This window comes from Amblyomma americanum, chromosome 8 (genome assembly GCF_052857255.1).
Source record: "Amblyomma americanum isolate KBUSLIRL-KWMA chromosome 8, ASM5285725v1, whole genome shotgun sequence".
NCBI classification, from domain to species: domain Eukaryota; kingdom Metazoa; phylum Arthropoda; class Arachnida; order Ixodida; family Ixodidae; genus Amblyomma; species Amblyomma americanum.
This window is the reverse complement of record NC_135504.1, coordinates 48,302,010-48,326,181: the sequence shown is the minus strand read 5'-3', so window position 1 is coordinate 48,326,181 and position 24,172 is coordinate 48,302,010. Positions and strand designations below refer to the sequence as shown.

The window sequence follows — 24,172 nt, the reverse complement described above, 5'->3', positions numbered from 1 at the left end:
CTATGCCCTCAGCTCCTAGCGCGTATCCTTTTGCGTGTACCGCGAAAGAGCATAAGGGAATTCAGACCATTTCAAGTTTCTACGCTCCTGCACTCCCTCTCCCCTCTGGAAAGAATGCAAAAGTTGTTTAATTCTCTTTGTCCTCACCTTGATATATTCGAAAATTCTCTCCCTTCCTTTATATTGTATGTCCGTGACGTTCCACTTTGAGCACTCTTTTTCTCATACATAACTTCCCCTTTCATGCATTTTGTGTTTACTACACTTGTGCGTTTGCACCGGTATTATATTGTTTTTTTCTCTCCTTAATTGTACATCACGTGTACTTGTTTTCATTAATATTATTTCTTTAATACTGTGTACTCACGCCTGATTGTCTGTAACGCGTTCACTAATTACATTTCTTATTGTGTATGATTGTATTTCTAGCTTGTATTTCAGAGATCTCTTATTCGTTCATATTAGTATTGGCTTTATTCTTGTTTGTATTTTGATATATGCTGTACTTGGCTGTTATCGGTCGTTCTTGTGTTCATTCTCTTTGTTTATTGTTTTATTAGTTATTTATATGTCTGTTGCCTGTTCTAGCTGTTTTCATTTACCGCTGTTCTCGCTGTTTTCTTGTTTTCACTTTTTTGTTTCATGCTTGCTGTCGCGCCTAGTTTGTGTGTCTTTTTTTCTATCGCCTTGACTGCTGCATTACCTCCCGTGAGTCTCTTCCTTTGTGGAAGACAAATGTACATTTTGTGCGTGTGAATGGTGTACCAGCACCAAGACCTTTGGGTTGTTCCTGGGCACCGAAAAATAAAGATTGATTGATTGATTATTATTATTATTATTATTATTATTATTATTATTATTATTATTATTATTATTATTATTATTATTATTATTATTATTATTATTATTATTATTATTATTATTATTATTATTATTATTATTATTATTATTATTATTATTATTATTATTATTATTATCTAAACGCAGCCGCCACGATCGGGTACGAACCTGGGAACGCCGGATCAGTAGCCGAGCGCCCTAACCACTGAGCCACTGCGGCGAATGCTGGAAACAGCCTCATAATTCATTTCTACCGAGAACAATAAGTGCCTCGAGTTGTCTTCGGTGTTCCTTTAAATATTCAATTGTTTATTTCGCCTTTGATCATCTATAATTACCTTCTGAGAATCTGCTCTAAAACTACTCTGGTATTTCGACCACCTGGGGATCTTAAACGCGCACTGACATTGCTCAGCACACGGGCGCCTTTACGTTTCGCCTCGATCGAAACGCGGCCGCCGCGGTCGGGAGTTCATTCCCGAATACGGTACAATTTTTGAAGCTTTTTCCAGCCAAGATTGCGCAAAAAAGTAAATAAAAACGCCACATTTTCGTTTTAATAATGACAGCGAGGTTTCATCAGCGAGGTTTAATCAAAGGGCGGCGGGTGCGGCTTTATTTTTAGAAAAACTAATTTTTTAAGCAACTCAGAGGCTCTAGCATTAAAAAGTGGCTTATCGTAGCAGTGCAGTGAAAGGAGCATCTTTCAATTTCTTTATTTTTATTTTTGAACAGCATTTACAGAAACTTTCGAGAGATAAATGTAATTGCGGTGAGGTATCACATTTTATTTCCATATCCTATCTTGTGACTAAAACATCGCCCTGCGAGCCGTACTTAAAAAGAAGCGTTGGCAATTGTGCGAACTAGAGTCCATGCCGCCGTGAGACCTCTGGAGAATTAGAGTGCTCTAAGCGCAATCTAAATACTAGAGATAATAGGTGACTGATTAGGTGATATCAAAAGATAGGAGAGATTATATTTATTAAATTTTTGCTCTAAATGTCATAGTAAAGCTCGGCAAACTATGTGCTCTGAAGGGGTAAATGTTGAAGGAAATTTAGGTGTCAAATACGCATTTTCAAAACTTTAAAAATGTATATTATAAACATACCATCACTGATACGTTAGGAGTAACTTTCTACTGAGCAGTGGCAGTTATCGGCATATTATTATTATTTTCACACGGGGGACGCCAAAGTTTGTATCCAAGGACTGCAGCAGCGCGCGACTGTTTTCGCCATTGATCGAGATTTCTGTATATATTATAGGCGCCTTATGTCTATGTTTTGTAGTGATTTCCCCTGCTTCCAGGGAATGAAATTAATGCAAGGACTGTGCATGATCTGTAGTTTCGCCTTTTCTGTATTTTTGCCACTTATACGAAAGACGCAATTTTCTCAGGAGCAGCTTTGGAAAGCGGAGTCTTAACTCATGCACTGCGTATTGCCTGAGCGCCAGTCCAACGTACCTGAGGGCAATTTGGCCGGTGTAACAGCCTTTTATTCTCTAGGAACTAATCCGATTTCAACCAGCCCTGAGCAAAATCTTCCGTTGTCGCGTTGTCTGTTCGCAGCTACCCTAGCGCGAGCAGTCCCCCTGCGGCGCTACCCGCTAATCGGAGTCTTCTTAAAGCGGCTCTGAAACACCTTTCGAGGAGAGCACATTAACTCACTTAATCACTGCACTGTGTTTCCATGAAAACCAGAGCCAAATAATACACTTCTACACGCAGCAGACGACCCACAATCATGCGCGAAAGTTGGCGAGCCCTTCCTGGCGACTTTTTAATGCTCGCACCCTCCTCCGTCGCTCGCATCTACGTATACGTGTTGAGAGGTGGCTACTGGTTAGATTCTTTCAGACGTCAGGCAGCTACCGTGGCCGCGGCCAATTAGCCGCGTAGCTTCGGCAGGTCACAAAGCTCCGCTCCCGGAGGTGGGACCGACGGAGGAGCGCTGACCTTCCAGCGTGCAAAAAGTGGCGAGAGGAGACGGAAAGGCGCGAAGACGCCTAAATTCAATTTTTGTCTACAGATAACTCAGCTTCTAAAAAGCGCATTAGAAAACTTCTTGCTGGGCAGTATTCATGAAGAGGCGTGCTTTAAGATCCAAGCCATGCTGCAACTTTATTAGAGCCCCTTTCAGAGCCGCTTTAAGTAGCGAAAATCTGCACGTTCTCACTCAAATCTGGTAAGCTTTCTCTGTAGTTATTTTATCTCAGCCCACCGCGGCGGTGGCTCATTGGTTATGGCACTCGGCTGCTGACCCGAAAGACGAGGTTCGATCCCGGCCGAGCGGTCGAATTTCGACGGAGGCGAAATTCTGGCGGCCGGTGTACTGTGCGATGCCAGTGCACCTTAAAGAACCCCGGGTGGTCGAAATTTTCGGAGCCCTTTACTACGGCGTCCATCATAGCCTGAGCCGCTTTGGAACGATAAACCCCAATAAGTGAAACCAAACCTTATTTAATCTTCCACTGATGTGACCTATCTTTTTCCAGTGCATGGTCAAAGACTGGATGGATAAGTCCCCACTGGATAACATCCGAGACCTTATGTGCAACATACTGAGGGGCACCAGAGTTATATTCGACAACGTGTTTTTCGTGGGGCCAATTATGTACAGGCAGTTAACAAGAGCAACATGTAAGTATGCGGAAAGTCACTAGAATACGCGCCTATATTCGACGTTTTCATCAGATTTTTCATGCAATAGTCGTATGTAGTGATGAAGAGATATGTGTATAAAACTGCAGAATTCGTGAGTTCTGAATCGCATACCGTCTTACGGTGGCACCGCCGTAGGCACTGCGCCAACAGAACATCCGCTATTTGGCATTTGTCTTGAATTATCAGGTGGTGACCTGCACATGACTCTTTTAGCGTGACCTCACATTGTCGTCAAGGAGAATTTTTAATGAGCCCTTGGAGTCATGAACGATATTTTGCTAGTTCAGAATTGTCTAGATTCGGCTCCAGCGTACGTGGGCAGCGCAAGCTACGTTCATAAGAGCATTCCAGCACACTTCGCAGCATCCAACTACGGTACGTTTTGGTGACCTACGCATTGTAGTGGCACAAATGTTGAGGAGCAGATATTAAGTTTGTGTGATTTAGCAATTTTCGCAACTGGGATTCCCTCGACAGCCCCCGAATGTATCCTAAATTTACTTTGTTTAGAGTAATGGAAAGCCTACAGTATGAACGAGTGCATGTAAGGCCAAACACTAATAAACCGTGAAAAAGGCACTTGTAACGGGAACATCAAAACAAGAAGATTTTAATGGAACAAAACTGAACACAACTCAACTTGGTTCACACTTCAGTCGCACCGTACCTGCTGTGTGAAATGCTAACGGATATCCGGCTGTACTTGTTTTCCCACTGAAAACATTTTCATGCCCTTGTGTTGGTGTTTCGCTTACGCACTTTGCGTTACATTTCATGCTGATGTTACAAACAATACTTGCAACTGATGGACCGGAGGCATTTTAAAGTGGAGCGCACCTTTCAGAATCTATTGTGGTATACACAAAATATCCATGCAGCGTGCCCCTTTCATGAAAAATGAGCCTTAGGTCACCTGCCCTGTTTGTTGTAGTGGCCGCACGAACATTACGTGTGTGTGTCGTTGTCACCACTGTTACTGGACGGCTATATTGTCGACGGGAGCTAGCCAGACACAGGATTATTAATATTATTAAATATTTAAATAAGCGGCAAGTCTCGGGCTGGTAGTTGAAAGGAAGATCATTCAGGGATGCAAACGTATTAAGCTCATTGTATTGCAAGTTCGTAGACCTTGGTGTTTGAAATTCTCTAATGCCTGCCGTAAATTGAACATAAATTATAAGGGGGACGGAATGGTCAGACTTGATTGCGTCACCCGTTGATTCCACAGTGTGGTTTGTGTTTAATTTGCAATGTTGGCTTTAGAGCAGTAAATACAGAATACACAGTTATTGCTTAAATATCCACCTTAATCGTAAATGTGTCAGTGCATTTACATTACAAAATGATCAAAAAAACAAAAGCATCGCTTCAGTTTAGGTGACCCTGGTAGCTAGAAATGGTCATATTATGACAGTAGGACTAGCAGAGAGACCAAGATCTTTTTGCGATTAGAATTTTTCACGTGATTTATTCCACATATTTTCAGAATATATTGTAAGCAGTTACTGTCCTTGTGGTTTATAATTTCGGCGGAAAGTATTTGGATCAGAGGGATGCATTTCAGTCGAAGCCTTTCGTCGCCAAAGTGTATTTAAATTTATGTCCGCATTTCCTCGTAATTAGCTTAGGAAAGTCGAAATGATTTTAATGCTACGTGTACAGAAAAGTCGTCTGCTTATATTCAGTCTAAGAGCCCGAAGTTGTTTCGTACTGAAGTTCAGAGAAGTAGCGATTCGGGCACATTTCGCTTCAGATTTACTGCATGGCGATAATGCGGATGAATGATGTGCGCAAAACATTAGACGAACTACGTACCAGGGAACAACACAAGGACTGGCGCCAGTCCTTGTGTTTCTCCCGTGTACGTGGTTCGTCTAATGTTTTGCGCACATCGTTAATCTGTATTATTATCATGCACCAACTAGGCCCAATTTAAGTGCTAATAACTGCATGTCACTAAGTTCTTTCTTCTGATCAAGGTTGCCACTTCTGTAATGGTGCAAACATGATGATGTCGGTGCGCATTGTCAGACGTAGCTGCTTCTTTACGTTTCAGGCCAATAAATCCAACGGCAGATGCGCCATGGAGGTCAAGCACTCAAATTATTTGACTGAGCACAAAGCATTAATAAAGCTACATTGGATCAGTGTTCATTGTTCTTCTTCGTTCGGATTACCTCGCAGTAAAAACGACACTGACATTGTTTTACTGCAACCTAACGCTAGAACTATAATACTGTTACACATTTATGCACTTGCCTTCATTTTCTGCGCGGTATCACTACCTGAATTCAGTAGGGACAAAAAAATATTATATTTGTTTTCGCACCAGAATGTTGTCCTTCATAAAAATATAAACTTTATCTAGCGCCACCCTTGCTTATGGTAGCTATAGGCACAGTTAAAATGCATAGCCGATATTTGTAAAGGACGGTCATAGTGATTTTCTTTAAATGTAACTCATTTTAAAAGATTTCATATGAGCCTCTTGAACAAGCGCTATTTCTTTAAGTTGTCGTTGGTAGCGAGTGGTACCCACACTTTCCATGCATTCCAAGCTCCGTAGAGAACATGGAGCCACAATGGATAAAAACTTGCCCTTGCTTCCTTCTGACCTGCATGCTACAGCCTTAGTTCAGTGCTGTTTCATGCCACTCAAACCTAAAAATACTTAACTCGAAATAGAGTATATCTGCTATTATTTCTGATGAAAACGCGGGAGTTAGAACCTGGAGAAAAATAATATAGTTCTTCTGATAAAACAGCTGCCTGGAGATTCCTGTGAACTCCCGATATCACGGCTGAGATGAAGGCGCTTTCCTGATTATGTATTGACGCACGCTGTTCGACTAATTCTGCCAGCTCCCTTTCCTCTGGGTCGGATGCTTGTTGGCGTTGCTTGTTGTCGGTAAGTGTCGTTTTCCACGCCGAATGTTTGGCAGGTCTGTCTGTCCAGCTCCGGAATTGGAGTTGGTCTGAGAGCTGCTCCTCCGAGATGAGAATGTGGTCCTACCTGCGCTCCCACTGCGTCCACTTATATGCGGAAAAGAGTCCTCCCTTGGTTCCCAATTCGGTCGACTGCTGACCCGTGATCGAGGGGGACGTTGGCTCGCTGACGCTCCTGGCTCTCAGGCACTTGTGTCTGCACTTGAGCAGGAGTTTGAGCTCGACTGAGACTGATGAGACGAGTTGCCACTGCGATTCTTTATGAAGCGGTGCTTGCTGCTCCTGCTGTTGGTCGGATGTGCACCCTCGCACACTATGGTTACCGCTTGGCATGTGGGTTCCAGTCCTTCTTGTGGTGGCACATGTTCCATGACGCATCTGTGGCAGGTTGGGTGCCTTGGCTACGGGCAGACGTCTGCTCGATGTCCCGTTTTGCGGCAGTTAAAACACGCCTGCAGTCTGTTTCGAAATGGGAAGACCTCGAGTGTGAAGTTCAGATATCCGACGTAGCAGGGGAATGTGGTGTTCGCAAAGGTAATCATGAAGTGACGATCGAGTCTGGCCCAAACACCGTCCCGCCGCGATGGGAAGGTTAGGGTTACGAGTTTTCTACTCGTTAAAGATGTCTAAGTCCGTCTCGTAGCTGTATGCACAGTAGAGCACGCCTCTGATTGAATTATCTGGTTCCGAGTCGTAGGCAGCGAGGGAAAATGCGCAGTTAATCGAAATACATTCAATTAAGTAATGATTTATGAAATGTGTTAAGCGTAGAATCATGGCGAAAAAATGGTTAATAATGAATAATTAAGGAAGAATTATTGGTGTTAATGGAGAATTAAGGTCAATTAAGGGTGAATTAAGGGAATTAATGGTGCAACGGTGCGGCGCGAAGCGATGCACGCCAAACGTGAAATGAGTATAAAGCCCCGTCCGCTTCGACGCGTCGCTCCTACGCCATTGTCGGTTTGCTGAAGTGACGTCACGATCACGTGTGACGCACGAAGTAACGGCGCACCAAAAGAACAACTTAAGGCGCCCGTGTGCTGTGCGATGTCAGTGCACGTTAAAGATCCCCAGGTGGTCGAAATTATTCCGGAGCCCTCCACTACGGGACCTCATTCTTCCTTTCTTCTTTCACTCCCTCCTTTATGCCTTCCCTGACGGCGCGGTTCAGGTGTCCAACGATATATGAGACAGATACTGCGCCATTTCCTTTCCCCCCAAAACCAATTATTATTATTATTATTATTATTATTATACCGCCCCTTTAGCTTCGGCGCACCGCTTGTAAGCAAGTTACTCTCTCCCCTTGCCGCGTGCAGATGCTGTGTTTGCGCGCTGACGCCGTGGGGCTTAATTGCGCGTTGTGTGGGCGTGTGGCATCATGTTTAGGCCGTCTGTGCCATTGCATAGTGCACCTTCAACTTCAAGACCACATTTAAAAAGAGGTGGAGAGAGGAAAAACGAATTAAAGAAAAGAAAGGAGAGGCAGCGAGTACCCAGGAGACGTCAATGTTTTCGCATTACTGCAATGGGGGTTGCCGCAGTGATCTCGATTTTTTTTTGCTTAACAGGCTTCATCCTGACATATGCACCTTCTTCGTTACAGCGACAAAAATTGAACAGCTTTCTAACGAAAAAAGTGTCCATGTCGGGATGAACCCTTTTGTGAAAGAAAATATGTTACTACAAAATGAAAGGCGCGGTAACGTTCTCACTTCTTGGTGTATATTTCAACCATGCCATGAGAGAAGGGAGGAATGTGGGATTGAAAATGGAAAGAAAAAAAGAGGAGCCGTAGCGGAGGGCTCTTTGATAATTTCGACCACCTCGGTATCTTTAACATGCACCGAAATCGCAAAGCACACGGGTGCCTTTTGAAGCAAAAGCTTCATTACGCTAAGTAAGGCCGATTTCGCCGTGCGTTGCCGGTTGACCCTCAAGTGAGCCAAAAGTCAAATGTGGCTATAGACCTTACCTTATGTGGTCAAACCATGGTGTTGCACTACATGACCTTTGACCTTTCGATTCCCCGGGAGAGGGTGGTAGAGTAGACCGCATCGCTTATTCGGCGTCCAACCTTGTGCGATGAAGTACCACTTGCAGGGCGGTAGGTTGGGCGCTGGCTGTCCAGTGTGCGGAACGCACTCAACGTTACAGACGCTAGGCAACGTCTACTTGACCGATACAGCACAGCTTTCGCTCTCTAACCAGGTTCAGCGGTAGTTAAACTACAGCTAATTTTATGGGTATAAAATGAAAATTGGCTTTTGAGAAAAAGAAATGGCACAGTAACTGTCGCACTTTTCTCGGTGGACACCCGAACCATGATGTAAGGAGTGGATAAGGGGAAAGAACGGAGAAAGGAAGAAAAATGTGTCATAGTGGATGGCTCCTGAATAATTTCGACCACCTGAGGATCTTTAACGCGCACACACATCGCACAGCACAAGGGCGCGTTTTACGTTTCGCCTCCATCGAAACGCCGCCGTCGCGGTGGTGGTGGTAGTGGTTTTATTAAAAATAATAGTAAAAAGGACGGAAAAGATTTTTGCTAGCCCCGGCATCTGCCATCGATACTGAAGCACCTGAGCTGGGGCAGCGGAAATAAAGGACAGCAGGCAGAATGGAGAAATGAAATGAAAGAGGTGAGGGGACAGGAATAGAGGACCGGGGGAGAAGGAATATGTACAAACTATTTACACAATAAGAAATGTGTCCAGGTTGTGCGCGTGATTAGTTCATTTAAGAGGAATTAAATCACACACGCGCACAGCACTGTGTAGGTTACAACTGGAGTGGGGCGTCCAGTTATTAATTGTTCAAGCTAGAACTCGCGGAGCGTTCGGTCACTGCGTGTAACTACCTGACGGAGAACAGACGGTACGTCAAGCCCGTGTGTTCGAGGAATGCACAGAGGCTCACCAAAGTTCGCTCACGAGTGTCGCGGTTGGATTCGGACCCACGTCCTTAGGGTCAGTAGCCGAGCACACTAACCACTAAACCACCGCGGTGGGTATTTGCGTTTTGACTCCATCTAAACACGGCCGCTGCGGCCGGGTTCAAACCCCAGTACTCCTTCCCAGTAGCCGAGTGTCCTAACCACTGAGCCACCGCGCCGTTTGTTAAGGAACAGGTGCCAGAACGAGAGTGGAGTGGATAAGAGGAGCAGGGAGGGAGGAGAGCCGCGCTCTCCGATTGGCGGAGGTGAAGGTGACATGACGGGGAGGGGGGGGGGGGGGGCAGAAAGAAACAACTGTATTATAAAGGATTTTGTAGAGCGTGGACTATACAGTACCTCCGTGTGACCCTGATACAGGCATGGCATTCCATACAAGACGCCATTAACAAGCGCTTCCGCCGCGGTGGCTCAGTGGTTATGGCGCTCGGCTACTGACCCGAATGACGCGGGTCCGATCCCGGCCGTGGCGGTCGAATTTCAATGGAGGCGAAATTCTAGAGGCCCGTGTACTGTGCGACGTAAGTGCATGTTAAATAACCCCAATTGGTCGAAATTTCTCGGAGCCCCTCAATACGGTTTCCCTCATAGCATGAGTCGCTTCGGCACGTTAAGCCCCATAACTAAACCAGACCAAACCGAACCATTTTCAGAGGGTGGTGGCGGTGAAAAACATTATATATGCAGAGAGCTCGTTTGTTTAGGAGGTGACCCCTAGAGGGCCATCCCCTCACGATATTATGTGGTGTCCCTATTCCGGGACACCAGTTTTCTCTACCGTAGCTCGGGTATGCCGGTCCACGGCCTGTTTCCGGTAAATTTCCTCCGGTCTTGGTGTGCAGTCGTAGCGCCATCGTATGGGACCCGCTAAAACCCCCTTCTCCAAGCACGGCGCTGGTCCGGCAGTTGGCGCGCGCGTAATCGATCTTCCTGAGTCGGAGTAGTGTCGTCCGTTTCTGAACAGGTCTGATGGAACCGCAACCGTCTACGAGTGCTAGTGTTGAACAGCGTCTGTGTATTGAGAGGCCTCCTAGAGACTCCGAGCGTTTTTACGAACCGGGCAATTTGCCGCCCCGAACGGGCGATGACGTTCCCTAGACTCCTCGCCAGCTATGCAACACGATGTCGCGTCCGACTATCAAAGCTTAAACGTCCTCTATTTTTTAAGCGTTTGTTGCATCCAATACTTCGCCTTGGGTGACCCTACATACAAAGGAAGCCCATCACAAGATTATTAAAGACAAAGTTTTATGTATCAACCCTTTAATATTAGAACGCGACAGCGTGTTGCAGCGCTGCTAGGAAGTCCACGGGCGCCATAACCCGTTCGGCGCGACGCCTTGGCCGCAGAAAAAACGGCTCGCAATCTTTATTAATTATTAATTGGTTTTTTGGGGAAAGGAAATGGCGCAGTCATCATCATCATCATCATCAGCCTTACTACACCCACTGCAGGGCAAAGGCCTCTCCCATGTCTCTCCAATTAACCCTATCCTTTGCCAGCTGCATCCACCCTTTGCCTACAAACTTCTTAATCTCATCCGCCCACCTAACCTTCTGCCGCCCCCTGCTACGCTTACTTTCTCTTGGAACCCACTCCGTTACCCTTAAAGACCAGCGGTTATCTTGCCTTCGCATTACATGCCCTGCCCAAGCCCATTTCTTTCTCTTGATTTCGACTAGGATGTCATTAACCCGTGTTTGTTCCCTCACCCACTCTGCCCTCTTCCGATCTCTTAACGTTACACCTATCATTTTTCTTTCCATGGCTCGCTGCGTTGTCCTTAACTTAAGCTGAACTCTTTTCGTTAGCCTCCACGTTTCTGCCCCGTAGGTGAGTACCGGTAAGATTATGCTGTTGTACACTTTCCTCTTGAGGGAAATTGGTAATCTGCCACTCATGATCTGCGAGAATTTGCCATATGCGCTCCACCCCATTCTTATCCTTCTAGTTATCTCCCTCTCATGATCCGGATAAGCTGTCACTACCTGCCCTAAGTAGACGTATTCCGGCACAATTTCTAGGCTCTCCCTGCCAACTGTGAACTGTTGTTCCCTTGCTAGGCTGTTGAACATTACCTTGGTTTTCTGCATGTTAATTTTTAGACCCATCGATATGCTCTGCCTGTCTAACTCGTTGATCATGATTTGCAGTTCACCTCCTGAGTGACTGAGCAAGGCAATGTCATCTGCAAATCGCAGATTATTTAGGTATTCTCCATTTATTCTTATTCCCAACTGTTCCCAATTCAGGCCTCGAAAAACCTCCTGCAAACATGCGGTGAACAGCATTGGCGAGATCGTGTCTCCTTGCCTGACACCCTTCCTTATTGGAATTTTATTGCTGACTTTATGGAGGACTATAGTAGCTGTGCAGTTGCTATATATATCTTCCAGTGTTTTGACATAAGGCTCTTCTACCCTCTGATTACACAATGCCTGTATGACTGCTGAGGTTTCCACTGAGTCGAATGCTTTCTCGTAATCAATGAAAGCTATATAGAGAGGTTGGTTATATTCTGCGCATTTCTCTACCACCTGATTGATAGTGTGAATATGATCTATTTTGGAATATCCTTTACGAAAGCCTGCCTGATCATTTGGTTGATTAAAGTCTAACGTTGCCCTGACTCTATTAGCGATTACCTTAGTAAATACTTTGTAGGCAACGGATAGTAAGCTTATCGGCCTGTAATTTTTCAAGTCCTTGGCGTCTCCCTTCTTATGAATTAAGATAATGTTTGCATTCTTCCAAGCTTCTGGTACAGTCGAGGTCATAAGGCATTGCGTATACATCTTGGCTAGTTTTTCTAGCCCGATGTCCCCTCCATCCTTCAACAGATCTGCTGTTACCTGATCCTCCCCAGCTGCTTTTCCCCTTTTCATTGCTTCTAAGGCTTTCTTCACTTCATCTTTCGTTACTGGCGGGATGACGCATTGCTGTGCACTGCTGTTCTCATTAGCGCTCTGATTACATTGGCTACTGTACAGGTCTGTGTAGAACTCTTCGGCTACGTTAACTATCTTATCCATATTGCTAATAACATTGCCCTGCTTGTCTCTTAATGCATACATCTGGTTTTTACCTATGCCTAGTTTCCTCTTCACTGTTTTTAGGCTACCTCCGTTCTTTATAGCATGCTCGATTCTCTCCATGTTAAACTTCCTTATGTCCGCTACCTTGCGCTTATTTATTAACTTTGATATCTCCGTTAGCTCTATTCTATCGGCAGTGTTAGATGCCTTCATGTTTTGGCGCTTCTTAATCAGATCTTTCGTCACCTGAGATAGCTTCCCGGTATCTTTTCGAACTGTCCTACCGCCTACTTCTACTGCGCACTTCGTAATTATTGATGTCAGGTTATCGTGCATTGAATGAACATCAAGATCATCTTCCTCAGTTAAAGCCGAATATCTGTTTTGCAGCGCTATCCTAAACTCCTGTGCTTTCCCTCTTTCGGCTAACTCGTTAATGGTCTTCTTCTTCGCTAGCTTCTCCCGTTCCCTCATCAAGTATAAGCTAATTCTACACCTTACCATTCTATGGTCGCTGCAACACACCCTTCCGAGGACGGCCACATCCTGAATGATGCCAGGTTTAGCGCATAGTATGAAGTCGATTTCATTTTTAATCTCACCATTGGGGCTCTTTCATTTCCACTTCCTGTTTTCTCTTTTTGCGGAAGAAGGTATTCATGATCCGTAAATTATTTCTATCCGCGAATTCGACTAATACCTCTCCCCTGCTATTTCTAGAGCCTATCCCATAGTCACCTACTCCGTGGTCGTCAGCCTGCTTCTTGCCCACCTTCGCATTGCAGTCGCCCATCAGTACAGTGTACTGCGATTTTACTTTATTCATTGCTGGTTCTACGTCCTCATAGAAGCTTTCAACGGTCTGGTCATCATGGCTGGATGTGGGTGCGTAGGCCTGCACCACTTTCAGCTGGTACCTCCTATTCAGCCTAATTACTATAGCTGCTACCCTCTCGTTAATACTGTAGAGCTCCTCTACGTTACCAGCTATATCCTTATTAATGAGGAAACCCACACCTAGTTCTCATCTATCCTCTTACCCGCGATAGCACAGTATGTGTCCGTCCTTTAGTACTGTATACGCCTCACCGGTCCTCCTAACTCCGCTAAGCCCTATCACATCCCATTTAATTCCCGCTAGTTCCTCAAGCAGCACTGCTAGGCTAGCCTCACTAGCTAAAGTTCCAGCGTTAAACGTTGCCAGGTTCAGATTCCAATGGTGGCCTGTCCGAGCCAGAGATTCTTAGCACCCTCCGCTGCGTCACAGGTCTGACCGCCGCCGTGGTCAGTTGCTCTGCAGCCGCTGGGGACTGAGGGCCGAGGGTTAATTGGTTTGATCATAGAAGGTTGTGGCCAAGTACTACACCAGGCTGGCCAAATCCTGCTCTAGTGAGGGAGTGCGTTGTCGGTTTTCGTCACCGAGATCAGGCCGCACTCCAGGCCTGTTTATGCAATTCCATCGACACGCGGATTTTTTTTTAAACCCGGTGGAGAATTGCGCGGCACCAGGATTTGAACCCCGGTCCTCTTGCACGCGAGGCGGATGTTCTACCTCTACGCCATCGCTGCATGCTTCAATGGCGCAGTATCTGTCTCATATATCGTTGGACACCTGAACCGCGCCGTAAGGAAAGGGATAAGGGAGGGAGTGAAAGAAGAAAGGAAGAAAGGGGTGCCGTAGTGGAGGGCTCTGGAATAATTTCGACCACCTGGGGATCTTTACCGTGCACTGACATTGCACAGCACACGGTGGTGGTGGTGGTAGTGGTTTTATTAAAAATAATAGTAAAAAGGAAGGAAAAGATTTTTGCTAGCCCCGGCATCTGCCATCGATACTGAAGCACCTGAGCTGGGGCAGCGGAAATAAAGGACAGCAGGCAGAATGGAGAAATGAAATGAAAGAGGTGAGGGGACAGGAATAGAGGACAGGAGGAGAAGTAATATGTACAAACTATTTACACAATAAGTAATATGTCCAGGTTGTGCGCGTGATTAGTTCAGTTTAGAGGAATTAAATCACACACGCGCACAGCACTGTGTAGGTTACAACTGGAGTGGGGCGTCCAGTTATTAATCGTTCAAGGTAGAACTCGCGGAGCGTTCGGTCACTGCGTGTAACTACCTGACGGACAACAGACGGGACGTCAAGCCCGTGTGTTCGAGGAATGCACAGAGGCTCACCAAAGTTCGCTCACGAGTGCGCGCACTGCCCTGCGGCCACAATAGCGTCTTGATGGAGTCTGGTAGTATGCCCTGCGCCCTATAGGCCGCGAGCATATCGCGACGAGCATCGGCGAACGCGGAGCAGCGAAGGAGCAGATGTTCTAGTGTTTCCACTGCACCGCATCCGTCACACACATCACTCATCGCGATTCCGTGCCGCACCCGTCGTGCTACGACGGCACAACGGAATGTCGTCTTTTGTGCGCATGGGATTTTGCCCCTCAGAGCCCGTTTCGAGGTAGTGCATGGTATCTTCGTATTTTAAAGCATAGCGCTGCCCCTCAACGTATACATCGGGCTAGTCTTAATAATAATAGTAATTGGCTTTTAGGGAAAGGAAATGGCGCAGTATCTGTCTCATATATTGGCAGACACCTGAACCACGCCGTAAGGGAAGGGATAAAGTAGTGAGTGAAAGAAGAAAGGAAGAAGAGGTGCCGTAGTGGAGGGCTGCGGAATATTTTCGACCACCTGGGGATCTTTAACGTGCACTGACATCGCACAGCACACGGGCGCCTTAGCGTTTTTCCTCCATAAAAACGCAGCCGCCGCGGTCGGGTTCGAAGCCGGGACGCAGTCTTTAGAAAAATAGGTTTTTGGGGAAAATAAATGCCGCAGTATCTGTCTCACATCTCGGCGAACACCTGAATAGAATGCCATTGAAAAACTTTATTGCTCTATTTACAGAGTTGTTCAGCGGCTAACAGAGACCTTCCATTTTAAGGAAGGATCTTCCCTTCCATGTAGTGAGCGCCCCTATTCCAAGGCGCCGCTGAGCTTGGCTACTCTTTAAGCGTGTTGCAGCAGTCTTCTCTGGAAGGCTGACTCGCCGCTGGAGAGCAAGCTCTACCACTGCTCCGCACTCAGATTTTCTAATCTGTGAAGTGGGAAGTTATTCCTGAACTCCCATGTAATGTGATATAGCGAGGGTGTCGCCCCGCGCCACGGACATGTGTCCCTACATTGATTGGGATACATTTTGAGTAGTGTCTGTAAATTCGGGAAGGTTGCGGTTTGCAATCTTCGCCAGTTGACTGCTTCGTGGTTCGTTAGTGATATGTGTGGCGGCGGATATACTAATATTTTGTCTCTGTGGCAATTTATTAGTTCTTCATTAATCGGTTCTGCCGTCATATAGATCATTGCGCCTATTGCTAGCTCCGCTTGGTATGTAAGCTCGTGAGCAACACTATCAGCCCTCATAATTCCCTCTATTACGGTGTATCCTGGTGTCCAGAATAGAGTGTATCTAGAATATAGTGTGGGGAATGTAAATGCCGCAGTATCGTCTCACACGTCGGCGGACACCTGAACCGCACAGTAGGGAAAGGAATAAAGGAGTGACAGAGAGAAGAAAAGAAGAGGCGCCGTAGTGGAGGGCTCCGGAAAAATTTCGATCACCTGGGGATCTCTAACATGCACTGACATCGCAGAGTCCATAGGTGCTTTTGTGTTTCGCTCTCATCGAAATGTTGCCGCCTCATTCAGGTTCGAACAAGGGTACACCGGATCAGTAGCCGAGGGCTTTATCCACTGAGCCATCGCGTAACCCTCTCGCTTATCAGCGGACAAATCAACCATGCTGTGCGGGAAAGAGAAACAACTTTATTGAAACAGCAGTCAATTAACAACAGGAGTGAAGTTCATCTCCAACGTCGCTCCTATCTGTCGGCCAGAATCCCTTGCTACACAGGTGCTGCGAAAGAGAAAGAAGGCCTGTAATCGACACCTCCGTCTCTGGTTGGCTCCGAGCTCGCTGACCACAAGAGCATGGACGCGTACTTCATAGGCGCTTGGGCGGTACGGGTTTCATCACATTGCACCGGTTGACACCCGCGTAAAACATGACGCACACAGGTCCGGTTACCCCTGCCTACCCTTGATTGTGCGCTATACACTTTTGCACAGTCGTATTTTCGTACCAAAATAGAATTGAATTGGATTTGAATTAGCTGTTAGGGAAAGAAAATGGCGTAGCATCTGTCGCACATATCTGCAGATACCTGAACCGCGCCGTAAGGGACGGCATCAAAAGTGGGCCGGAACCACACTGCGTATACCGTTGCGGATGGCGTGTACGATTTTTCGTTGCCTGTACCTTACGTCTCTTAGATTGGCGGCTAACTCAAGACAGGCATTCAAACCGAGGCGTTCAAACCGAATTTCGACCTAATAATAATACCCGCCGCGGCGGCTGAGTGGTTAGGGCGCTCGACTACTGATCAGGAGTTCCGGCGTTCGAACCCGACCACGGAGGCTGCGTTTTTATGGAGGAAAAACGGTAAGGCGCCCGTGTACTGCGCGATGTCAGTGCACGTTAAAGATCCCCAGGTGGTCGAAATTATTCGGGAGCCCTCCACTACGGCACCTCTTTCTTCTTTCACTCCCTCCTTTATCCCTTCCCTTACGACGCGGTTCAGGTGTCCAACGATATATGAGACAGATACTGCGCCATTTCCTTTCCCAGAAAAACCAATTATTATTATTACCTAAATAAAAATAATTGCTTTTTGGGGAAAGGAAATGACGCAGCATCTGTCTCATATATGAGCTCGACACCTCAACCGCGCTGTAAGGGGAGGGAAATAAGGAGGGAGTGAAAGAAGAAAGAGGGGCCGTAGTGGAGGGCTCCGGAATAATTTAGACCACTTGGGGATAGCACACGGGCGCCTTCGCGTTTTGCCTCCATAAAAACGCAGCCGCCGCGGCCGGGTTCGTACCCGAGAACTCCGGATCATTATCTGAGCGCTCTAACCACTGTGCCACCGCGGCGGGGCGATTGTCGACCAAAGGTGGTCGGAATTCTTCTGAAGCCTTCCACCGCGGCACCTCTTTCTTCTTTTCCTTCTCTCACTCCCTTCTTATCTCTTCTCTACGGCGAGGTTCAGGTGCCCACTGAGATGTGAGACAGATACTGCGCCATTTCTTTTTCCCCAAAATAATAATAATAATTGGTTTGGGGTGAAAGGAAATGTCGCAGTATCTGTCTCATATATCGTTGGACACCTGAACTGCGCCATAAGGGAAGAGATAACGGATGGAATGAAAGAAGAAAAAACAATTTTCAATTCATAGGCGCACCCGCCGCTGTGGCTCTGTGGTTAGGGCGCTCGGGTACTGATCCGGAGTTTCCGGAGGGTTCGAACCGGATCGCCGCCACATGGCGGCAATTACAGACAGGCTGCTTTGTTTGACCCTACCGTCTCTCATGCCTCCAGCCCACCTTTCCTCTTTATTTTAACACCTGTGGCGTGCCCAGATTCACAATGTTCCTCTACCTTTGGGAAAGTCCTTCCCCACAGGCAGTACCCCATCCCCAATCCCACTCATTCTTCCTGGGAGGCTGCTTTCGGACCACTCAGCCCGCCAGCCCGAAATGGCTGGTGGATCGGGCTTTGTGTGAAGCACAAGCCCGTGGACTCCTGGACAAGTAGGGGACCACCCTGGAAGATTTTTTTAGTCTAATAAAAGTTGTTGCCATCCAACGCAACCGCGGCGGTAGCGTTTCGATGGAGGCGAAACGCGAAGGCGCCCGTGTGGCTTGTGGTCCAGGTGTCCGCCGATATGTGTGACAGACACTGCGCCATTTCTTTTCCACAAAAATTAATTTTCATATTCCAATTCATATTCGCGTCTTCGTCTCCTTTCACACTGAGCAATCTGCGTCGGGGTGGAAGGCTTATGGTGACAGAATAATAATAAAAATTACAGGATTGCACTTGTCTGATTAAGAGCGAGAATGCGAAAAGCTGTTACTTTCCTCTATTTATGCCTCAGTTTTCATTTTAAATTTTTTAATTTCTTAATTTTACTAGTTTTTGTGATTTCAATGTTATTTTTATTTGTTAATTAAATATTTCTCGTTTTCTTTTTTGTATTTTCAGACAGCGAGAAAGGACATAGGGAGAGGTCATACATAGTGTATATATGACCTCTCCCTATCTCCTTTCTTGCAGTCCCCTTACCTCTTTCATTTCCCTTCTTCATACTGCCTTATCTTATCAAGGCCCCTTTTTGTCTTTCGGTTTCAAACTGCTGAAGCTCTGCTTTTATGGTAGCGATATCTTCCACATAAGCACCTGGGCTAATCCTCTCTATCTCATGTAGCACAACCAAAATACAGCCGAGCTCTCGAATGTGACGTCTCTACAAAAACTCGATTCTTGCTGAGGCTTCAGAAGCAATGTTTTTGTTTATTGTTTAAATAAGTCACATTTTTGCAAAATTGAGAGACCACCGCGTGAACATTTGTCCTCCAAGCATGTAGATACAGCACGTTTGAAGATTTCATCTGAGAGCAGGCAGCTATTCAGCTTCCACAGCTCCCATCGAGGATGTAGTATGCGCCGACTGTACCTCCCTATCTGAAGAGACACCATGCAGTGATCACTGAAGAGTATGGGCCGCACCCAGTAACCAAAAACGCTGGACAACATGTCTGCTGAAACGTAAATCCGGTCAAGCCGAGCACTAGAGGAGCACTGAAAATGAGTGAAATTAATGTTATGTCTCTTATGTTGCCCAAAATTCGCCAGGTTGTATTCGCATGCCAAATCACTAAGTAAAGCAGCACGAGAGTCATAATGCTTACTTAACACTGCTCGGTCGTGATCCCTACAATAATAATTCAAATCATCCAACAGTATAATTTTACGATTAGTACACATATGGTCAAATAGTGACAAAAAACGGCCTTCTATCACGCTGCTTTGCAGCGGCATAAACACAAAAAATTCGCGACTGTGCTCCCGAAATTGCGAGGTCAGAGCAGATCAGTCTCCCGTAATCATCTTTGCGATTCGACAAGGCAGTAATCCCCAATGCGTCGGCCAGGAAAATCATGCACACTCCTGATAAGCCTCTCGAGTGACTAACGAAAACCATCAATTCTGACAAAAAAGGCACACGCCGCGGTGGCTCAGTGGTTAGGGCGCTCGACGACTGATCCGGAGTTCCCGGGATCGAACCCGACCGCGGCGGTTGCGTTTTTATGGAAGAAAGACGCTAAGGCGCCCGTGTGCTGTGCAATGTCAGTGCACGCTAAAGATCCCCAAGTGGTCGAAATTATTCCGGAGCCCTCCACTACGGCACTTCTATCTTCCTTTCTTCTTTCACTCCCTCCTTTATTCCTTCACTTACGGCGCGGTTCAGGTCTCCGACGATATATGAGACAGATACTGCGCCATTTCCTTTCCCCAAGAACCAATTATTATTATTATTATTATTCAAAAAAAGGCTCGACAGCATCTTCAATGTCCTCGTCAGAGGACAGGTTGGTTTCTTGGATGGCTGCCACACTCACACCCCATTTGTATAAAAGAACGCGTAACTGATGTTGGCTTCGACGGGTACGCAAACCTCTAATGTTAAGGGTTGTAGTCAAGAGTTCGACGGCAATCCGTCTGGTCAGGCATGGTGATGCAATGAAGTGAAGTAGCAGTCACTGACCATAGTCGAAAAAAGAAAGACGTTTCGAAACCCGTACGGGTTTCTTGTTCACAGTGAGCAGGACAAGAGCGGTGGCGAATTTATATCCGGAGAATGTGACGTAAAGATCGGGCGTAGATGCCTGGCATGGGGCCAGCGTTCTTGTTTAATGTTGCTTGTGATGTTTGGATGAATAGCGATTCCAGCAGAAGGCGCGTCGTCAGGTTTCTTTCCTTAGATAAGATGGAGGCATTGCCCCAGTCAATCTGGTGGCCAGTGTCGTGTGCATGACCCGCCAGCGCATTTGTGGCATGCTTTTTGTTGTTCACATCACGTTGGTCTTCTTTTATGCGTCTTGAGAACTTCCCTGTCTCACCGATGTAGGCATGATTGCAGTTCAGGCATGGTATTTTGTAGACGACTCCTGGAAACTGCTCATTTGGCAGTCGGTCTTTCACATTCATTAGCTGATTCCGCAGCTTGCTGACAGGCATGTGGGCCACGCGTAAGTCGTATTGTGTTCTCAAAATACGACTTACGCGTGGCCCAGTGTCCCGGTTGACCTAGCCGTTTCCACGTGCGAGGAAGCGTTGGAGAAGGACCGCAATCTGGCAAGTCGTACGCCCTTCGACGTTCCAGAGCTGAGCACACTGCTACGGTTCTGCCTAAGCAATACGTATTTTTCCTTTAATTCAAAGTTCTACAGACAGACCCAAGGCACTGCGATGGGCGCTTCCATATCGGTCACCACAACAAACCTCGTCATGGAAGCACTAGAGGACAAGGTATTGAATGCTTTCACTCCAGCACCCAAGGTCTTCTACCGGTATGTCGACGACTGTTTTTGCATATTAAGGAAAGAGGACGCGTCGCGGTTTCTACATGAACTAAACAGTGTCGAACCAAGCTTGAAGTGCACGGCCGAGTTTGAGCAAGAAAACCGCCTTCCCTTCTTGGATGTCCTGGTCGAGCGGAGGGACAATCGCCTTTCGTTCTCTGTGTACAGAAAGCCTACGCACAGAGCCCAGTACTTAAATTTTCATTCAAATCATCCAGTTGCGCACAAAGCCTCCGTTGTCACATCACTGACCAAACGTGCGACACGTGTCTGCAAAAGCCGAGAAGATCAAGAAAAGGAGTTAAAAAGAGTTCACGAGGAACGGTCAGCCAACGGTTATCCGAGCCGCTTCATATCAAAGCTACAAGAACGAGCTGCACATCCAGCTACCACTGATTGTAGGACGTATCGAACACGAGCAGGCATTCCATACATGCCTGGTATCAGCGAAGCGTTGTCTCGTGTGTTCTCAAAATACGACTTACGCGTGGCCCACATGCCTGTCAGCAAGCTGCGGAATCAGCTAATGAATGTGAAAGACCGACTACCAAATGAGCAGTTTCCAGGAGTCGTCTACAAAATACCATGCCTGAACTGCAATCATGCCTACATCGGTGAGACAGGGAAGTTCTCAAGACGCATAAAAGAAGACCAACGTGATGTGAACAACAAAAAGCATGCCACAAATGCGCTGGCGGGTCATGCACACGACACTGGCCACCAGATTGACTGGGGCAATGCCTCCATCTTATCTAAGGAAAGAAACCTGACGACGCGCCTTCTGCTGGAATCGCTATTCATCCAAACATCACAAGCAACAATAAACAAGAACGCTGGCCCCATGCCAGGCATCTACGCCCGATCTTTACGTCACATTCTCCGGATATAAATTCGCCACCGCTCTTGTCCTGCTCACTGTGAACAAGAAACCCGTACGGGTTTCGAAACTTCTTTCTTTTTTCGACTATGGTCAGTGACTGCTACTTCACTTCATTGAATGTTAAGGGTTGCGACTTGAAATGCTTCAACGCCCGCCATTTTTAGTGCTTGTGTTATTGAAGACCATCCCCTGTACTGGGGTGGGCGGCTTGCAAATCGGCGGCCTGTAGGGCAGACATCGCCTTTTGTTTTGAGGTTACCCTTCCCAATGCCACCACACGAAATGCCTACTGGTCATCGCCATCAACCCACACCTCTCGTCTGCAGAACGCTTCAAAGGTGCGCTGTTGTCCACTGCCTCTTCTGAGAAAGCCAAGGCTTCAGCCCATGAAGCCGAGTGGACCACGTTGTTCGCAACCACGCTGACAGCCGACGGGGCACCGAACACACTAGAAGCTGGCACTTCAGGCGACACACTGCTGCACTCCGGCGATGAAGGGGCATCGCCGGCACAGAAGGCATGTCGCACATTCACTGGTTGTAGCGCCTGCACTGACTCTACAGAGGGGGGTGTTCTGCTTTTGTGATCGCTGGGTGACAGATGGCTCCTGAGAAGCAAGCACAGTTCTCTAAGAAGCAGGCCCGGGCAGAACCGGGTCCCGCGGCTTTGGTTCTGGAGACGGGGATTCCGGCCTGTCCGTACTTGCAGGCGGACTCTTGCCGTTATTTTGTGCAGACGACTTGGGTCCATCTTCGGTTGGGAGCTCATGACTGAGTTCTCCCGACGCTTCCACAACATCCGACACATCTAAATGAGTTTTGACACCACTTCATCCTCATGTGTACAGTTGGCCTGGCGTCACCTGTCAGCATAACTGATAACACAGTTGTCCACTGTGTGCCCAATGCGTCGGCGCTGGATGCATCGAGGCGTACGACAATGACGCCGCACATGACCTACACAACAACAATGAAGACACAGTGGAGGCCTGCCTGGAATCATAACTAAAGCATGTACCCTGAAAATTTCGCGCGTGTGAGGAATAGTACTTGCTGACACTCCGTACTTAAGCATGAGCAAAATTTCACGGTTAACCTGGTTACCGCCACTTCTCACGCTCGATAATTTGTACAGTTACAAAAGGTTCAAAAGCTTCCACAATCCTCCGGTGCTTCATATAGCGCAGGAGCCAATAAATCTTAAGCTTCACGTTTTTGGTACGGGTCAAACACGATACATTTTGGACCTTTGACGTGGAACTCTGCTTTGCCAGTAAGCTTCTGTTTTGATTAACTGCTCTCGCAGGTAACCATCTAAACGTGGCTCATTTGGTACCGGCAAGTGCACAGAATCTCATGGAGGCGCACAATCTGTGCGAGCGCGTCTCAGAAGTGAGTCGGGAGCACGGTATGGGCGACCCTTGAGGTCTGCATGATGAAAGACGGTGTTGAGGACAAATTACCGGCAGTAAGTCGAGGGAGGACTACGTTGTTCGAATCCGTGGCAACTTCAGGTGTCGGGAGACCTCGGCCAACGGCCTATGCGCTGTTTCCACCTAGAAGCATTTCAACACACAGCTGATCAGAACGGTTTCGTCTTCCTACTACGCTATTTCCTGCTAACGCGTATGTAGTTCTCCTTACTGTTTCTTAATATTTTAAGGTTGCCCCAACCTAATATATGCCTGGCGGCAAGGACCGCTTTATTTTCATTATTTTTACACTGTCACAATAATCTTTTTCTAGCGTAAGGATGGTGGGTGGAGGTGAAAACATTTTTTAAGCAGGGACAGGAGGTATGTTTGGATCAGCCCGTAGAGGACCGATCCTTACAAGGACTAGGTGGAGGTCCCTAGTTTGGGACACCAGTGCCAGTGGCAGCCGCCCGGCGCGCCCGACTAAGGCTTGTTAGGCCTGTAAGCCGTGAGAGCCGTGCAGGGTCGCCTCCCAGTCCTCACGTGTTGGGTTGGAGAAGGGGGGAATAGCCGGGTTGGAAGCGCAGGCCCACTCAATGCGATAGGTGTCAGAAGACACCGTCTACAGTGTGGGCAGCTGCCGCTAAAGGAGGGGTCTCGATAGTGTTTGCGGAAAGGCGTCGAATCAGACGGATGCCTCCCAAAAGCCCTCCAGTGTCTCCAGCATTTAAGATTCACGACAAATTGGATACTTAATCAACATCTTAACCGCACATCAGTGACACAGGCGCCGCGGTGGCTCAGTGGTTATGGCGATCAGCTGCTGACCCGAAGGTAGGTAGGTAAAAACTTTATTGGAGAACCAAGTAAGGGAAGGCTTTAGGGTAGGTTTGGTTGGCTTGGATCTTAATCCCGGTTGGCGGCCATCAGTCCAT

General features: G+C 47.1%; 1 protein-coding gene across 1 annotated transcript in view; it reads left to right on the top strand.

Annotated features, from left to right (window-relative positions):
• The window catches only part of LOC144102356 (uncharacterized), an 87,072-nt gene extending 63,825 nt beyond the window's left edge, over window positions 1-23,247 (top strand). The window contains exons 18-19 of the mRNA XM_077635647.1: window positions 3,343-3,487; window positions 23,129-23,247. Coding sequence (XP_077491773.1) covers window positions 3,343-3,487; window positions 23,129-23,247 — 264 coding nt within the window. The remainder of the gene's footprint in view (window positions 1-3,342; window positions 3,488-23,128) is intronic.
• The last annotated feature ends 925 nt before the right edge of the window (window positions 23,248-24,172 follow it).